At 36.3% G+C, this 5,929-nt stretch overlaps 1 protein-coding gene across 1 annotated transcript; it reads left to right on the top strand.

Moving 5' to 3' along the window:
• The first annotated feature begins 4,020 nt into the window (after positions 1-4,020).
• On the top strand, positions 4,021-5,119 carry LOC107780641 (cytochrome P450 94A2-like). Its single transcript, XM_016601200.1, has 2 exons — positions 4,021-4,723; positions 4,827-5,119. The coding sequence occupies exons 1-2, from the start codon at positions 4,021-4,023 to the stop codon at positions 5,117-5,119; spliced, it is 996 nt and encodes a 331-aa protein (XP_016456686.1).
• The last annotated feature ends 810 nt before the right edge of the window (positions 5,120-5,929 follow it).

Raw genomic sequence — 5,929 nt, 5'->3', positions numbered from 1 at the left:
TCGTGGTGGAATTGGGGATTTTTGAGTAAAAACTAGGGATTTCAAAATTTGGGGATTTAGACCTCAAATTAAGGTCAGATTCCAAAACCAATTATATATCCGGGCTCGGGGGTGAATGGGTAAAATAGATTTTGATCCGAACTTCGAGTTTTGACCAAGCAGGCCAGGGGTCGATTTTTGACTTTTTGGGGGAAAGTTTGGGAAACCTAAATTTATGTATTGTAATTGATTTTTTAAAAATATTTGATGTTATTAAGTTAATTATGGCTAGATACGAGTGGTATGGAGGTGGATACTAGAGGAAAACGGTAATTAAGTAGTGAGTGGCCTGAGGATCGAGGTAACTGTCGTGTCTAACTTTGACTCGAGGGATTAGGAACCCTTAACTTAATTACTATGTGAAAATCCATGTGAATGGTATATAGGTAAGGTGACGAGTACCTATGCGCCGCTAATTTACCATTTTGCCTGTTTCTTTCCCGTTCTTTTTATATTGTTTCTACCCTACTTTAATTGTTACATGCCTACTTGTACTTCCATGTCTAACTGCTACCTGTTGATATTGTTTCACCTTGTTGAAGATAATTGTTGTACCGTAGTTTCCTTATCCCCTATTACTTGTTTAAGCTGTTCATAATTGTGCTTTGGTGACATTCTGGGTTGGTCTCTATGTGCAGTATTATTCGTGTAGATTCTATATTGATTGACGTTTCTTTTTCTTAGTTCAGTTTGGTAATTATTTATCGGAAAGGCCTCGTGATTTAGCCTGTTGATTTTGTACATTGAGTGTTTGATTTTGATATGGTGGGATCGGGTTGCACGCCGCAACAAGTATAATAAGGGTGGATTGATATTGTCAAATAAGGGTGAAATTGTGATATTGATATTGATATATGGTGGCATCAGGTTGCGCGCTGCAACATATATATATATTATTTATTGTTATTGATATTTTTATGATGGAATAAGGGAGGATTATGTGTTATCTGGTGGGATCGGGTTGCGCGCCGCAACAAGCTATATGTTTCTATTTCTTGAGCTGCATTGTTTTTACGATATTTTTGTTTGAACTTGTGAGATTAATAATATTGGGCGATACTGGTTTATTTTCGTGGTTGTGGTTATCATTTCCTGTTGGATTTTTAATTCTATACTGTATTTCAATTATTCTGTCATTATTATACACAACGTACAGGTTTTATCGTAAGTGGCCCGCCTTAGCCTCATCACTACTTCGTCGTGGTTAGGCTCGGCACTTACCAGTACATGGGGTCGGTTGTATTGATACTGCACTCTGCACTTTCTGTGCAGATTTTAAAGCAAGTAGTGGCTGATCGAGAAGTTGGCTACAGATTTTTACAACTAGGAGACCCAAGGTAGTCCTGCTGGCGTCCGCAGGCCCTGACGTCCCCTTCTATGCTCCTACACTTACTGTTTTTACTTCCCTTCATAAACAGTCGTATTTTCTCTCGAACAAATATTTGTAGCAAATCTTAGTGGGTTCGTGGATTGTCACACCGGATTCTAGGTAGTAATAGTAATAGTAATGGCAATAGTATATAAACAAATAGGCTATTTACTTACTTCCGCATTTATTTTACCGGTTTTAGCCTATTTGTTGTTTATCACAGAAACGTAAAGGATTTGGTTAATAAAAACTCTAACGTTGGCTTGCCTAGCAAGTGTAATGTTAGGCGCCATCACGGTCCCGATGGTGGGGAATCCGGGTCGTGACAAAAAATTTCATCCAAACCCAAAATTTTTGGATTTGAAAGAAAAAAAACTCATAAATTTGAGGTTTATAAGAGGAATGCTTATTTTATGGAATTTTAAAATTTTGGAGTCTCTTTTTGAGTGATCTCTCTAGAGACAACATATAAAATAATAGAATAGAGAAAAAATATAAAAAATAATACAGTGACAGATAAAATATTGGGAGGTAGCCGACATGCCTGTGATTGAGAAAACGAAGTCCTCAATTGTAAAAAGGGAAAAAAGTTAAAAACTTCTGAGACTTTGACTTAGTAGAAGAAAATATTCTCTCTGTTGCACTTTATGTGACACTTACTATTTGAAGAGGCAATAAGATTATTATTTGATTTCTCCTTCAGTTCCCAATTTATTTGAATCTTTTCGCTTTTCGAGTTTCAAACTATGTAAACTTTGACCAGTATAATATTTTGATTTATTTATCATATTGACATGAGAAGAATTACAACTTATAGTAACTTTTGTATAGTTTTTAAATATCCAAATTTTAACTTCAAAATATTGAGTTAATCTATTCTAATTTAACTTCAAAGATTAGTTAAATTGACTCTCAAAACACAAAAAGATTCACATAAACTGAAATAAAGGGATTATTACTTATAGTACCTTTTGTATAGTTCCAAATATATATAACGTAACTGTTAGGTGTTGTCCTGATTTTCTTACCATACTTGATTTTCATATCTGTTGAAGGAAAGTGCAACATATTTACCATAATTGGTTTTCCGTTTTTGTATAAGGAAATTATAATTCTTCCATGTTTGGCTAGTTTTTTTCCTTGTAGGAAAAGGTTTGGACTTCTATAAATTGAGGATCCTTCCTTCTCATTCAGTAGCATCCACAATGTAGCCATATAAGGTTTGAGAGTCTTGTTTAAGAGAAGAACTTTACGGGATAAGTGTTAGTGTGTCACTTGTGTTTGCCTCTTCGTGAGGTTGTTCTCTCGATATTTTGTACTCTCTTTTATTATAGTGGATTGCTCATCTCCGCAGCGGATGTAGGTCAGTTGACTGAACCACATAATATGTTTGTATTTCTTTTGGTATATTTCTCTTTGTCGTATGATTTATCGTTGTTCAAGGTTTGTTTTGCTAGCTTCCGCATGACACCTCATTTTTTTCAATCCTAACAAGTGGTATCAGAGCGAGGTTCAAGAGATGATCATCTTGGTGGGTTCAGTTCTAGCTGCAACCTATTTGACGGTAATGTTGATTTTTGTCTGAAAAATTTGACCGGAGTGCTACGCACGTTGAGACAAATTTTATGGTGGGGATTTGGAGATGCAACCTGTTGAAGATTATGTGAAGAAGGTGGATCAAGTTTATTTTGTTAGAAAATTTGGGCCAAGAGGGAGAATTGTTAGGCGTTGTCCTGATTTTCTTACCGTATTCGGTTTTCCTATCTGTTGAAAGAAAAGGTAACATATTTACCATAATTGAGTTTTCCTTTTTTGTAGAAGAAAATTATAATTCTTCCATATTTGGCTAGCTCTTTTTCTTGTAGGAAAAGGTTTGGACTTCTATAAATTGAGGATCCTTCCATCTCATTCAGTAGCATCCACAATATAGCCATATAGGGTTTGAGAGTCTTGTTTAGGGGGAGAACTTTACGGGACAAGTGTTAGTGTGTCACTTGTGCTTGCCTCTTCGTGAGGTTGTTCTCTCGATATTTTGTACTCTCTTTTATTATAGTGGATTGCTCATCTCCGTCGTGGATGTAGGTCAGTTGACCGTATGTTTTTGTCTCTTTTGGTATATTTCTCTTTGTGATATGATTTATCGTCGTTCAAGGTTTGCTTTGCTAGCTTCCGCATGACACCTGATCTTTTCGATTCTAACAGTAACCTTCATTTTCTTTTAAAGTTTGAACTCTCTGAGTCCAAATTTATGTAGAAAATTAACTAGTTTTGACCCACATATGTAGTGGTGGAGCCACAACCAATGAGTAGAGGCGAAGTCAAGATTTTAAACTTATGGGTTCGGGATACTAATTGTTTTAAGTTATTGGATTCTAAATTAATAACTTTTATATATTCAATAGAAACAAAGCTACTAGGTTCGGCCGAATCCGCTCCCTGCACTCTAGCTCCGTCCCTGCCAATGAGGGGGATTCAGTTGAATCCCTTGGTGGGAAAATGTAGGTTGTAAGTTTGAAATTTTTATATCCCCATGTGACAGTCATCTATATAAACCTCCACCTGCTATCACTCTTTTTCCCCAAAAAGTACACTTGAGCAATACATTTAGCCCCATGGATGTTCAATTGTATTACTACCTGGCGTTTTCCTTAGTTGCCATATTCTTCAATCTTCTTTCAATATCAAGGAAAGGGCAGCCTTATCCAAAATCATTTCCCCTAATTGGTTCCTCATTGGAATTCATCAGAAATCGTCATCGTATTATCCTATGGATTAGTGAAAACTTTGACAAGTTATCAACCTCCACATATTTACTTGAAGGTCCGTTAGGTCTAAATGTAATATTCACTACAAACCCCTCAAATGTCAAGCATATCCTCAAGACTCGCTTCAATATTTACCGCAAAGAAAGTACACTAACATCAGCTTTATCAGATTTATTCAGGAAAGGCCTCTTCCTTGTTGATGGTGCCGAATGGAATTCTCAAAGACAATTTATCCGACACGATTTCAATCTAAAAATGTTCCCTGCTTATATATTTGTAACAGAGAAAGAGCTCTCGCGTCGTCTTTCACCTTTTCTAAGTACAGTAGCCAAGGGAAAAACTACCATTGTCGAACTTCAGGACATGTTTCGTCGCCTGACGTTTGATTTGGCATGTCAGCTTGGGTTTGGTTTTGATCCTGAATATTTATTACCGTCTTTGCCAGCAACTCCATTTGCAGACGCTTATGAAACAGCTGTGAAAATTTGCATAAGAAGAGTAAATACCTTACCTCTCATATGGAAAGCTACAAAGAAGCTTTTCAACACTGGTTTATACGCATGCTTCCATATATGAGAGCATGAGACTGTTCCCGCCCGTCCCCATTGATACAAAGGAACGAGAATAGTTTATCATATACTTGCAATGGGAAGGTCAGCCGAGTGATGCATGGGGTTCAGATTGGGCTGATTTCCGTCCAGAAAGATGGTTGGAGAAAAGTGCTGGCAACACAGGACGTAATTTCACATATCCAGTGTTTCAAGCAGGGCCAAGGACTTGTCTTGGAAAAGATATTGCAATCATGCAGATGAAAATGGTGGTTACCACTGTCCTAAAGCGCTTTCGGGTTCTGCCCGCTGAGGACAACTTTTCTCCAAATTATGATGCATCTATGACATCGAAGATGAAAGGTGGCTTTCCAGTAAGAATTCTAGAGCGTCATTAGCATTGATACTGTGAATGTGGTTCAGAGTCTTCAGACGATGACGACGATAACAACTAACAACAACAACAACGCCTCGGAGTCTTCAGACCATATGGCCAAAGATGATTTACATTCAGTTCGTTACATGTTTCATGAAATATAAATTATTTATATGAAATAATTCATATTTAATCATTCAAATATGAATATTAATAATCATTAATTAGTATAATCTAATTCTCGCGCCTGAATAACTAAGTCATATCTCTCTCAATGTTCTTGTCATTTCTCCAAACATTAGTATCCAGCATACTTCATAACACCTAAAAGAAAATGAGATAATCAAAGGCTTTCTAGGACAACAAAGAAGTGCTACAATTGAGCTCACAAATTATGTAAACAAAATAAAAGTAGCATATACTTTAATATTTTTATCCTTTTTTCATCCTCTATCAGCGGTAAATTTTATAGATGAACTGAATTATAGTCCACTACTTAATATTCCATAATTATGTCATGACTCTGGACAGCTGCAAAACAAAACAAGCCTTTTTAGTTAAATGTCACGACCTGAAATCTCAACCTCGGGGTCATGATGGCGCCTAACATTTACTTGCTAGGCAAACCGACGTGAAATAAAAAATTAACTGATTTTAACAAATACGATAAGATATTAACAATGAAAATGATATAAGTATGAAGTAGAGTAAAATGATGCCGAACAACGAAGTCTAAACATAACCCAGAAGCTGGTGTCACGAGGTCATGAATATCTAGAGTGCTACAAATACGGTCTGAATAAAATACACTATTTTGAAACTCAATAAAACA

The sequence above is a fragment of the Nicotiana tabacum genome, chromosome 18 (genome assembly GCF_000715075.1).
Source record: "Nicotiana tabacum cultivar K326 chromosome 18, ASM71507v2, whole genome shotgun sequence".
Classification (NCBI taxonomy): domain Eukaryota; kingdom Viridiplantae; phylum Streptophyta; class Magnoliopsida; order Solanales; family Solanaceae; genus Nicotiana; species Nicotiana tabacum.
This window is presented reverse-complemented; position numbering and strand designations above follow the sequence as displayed.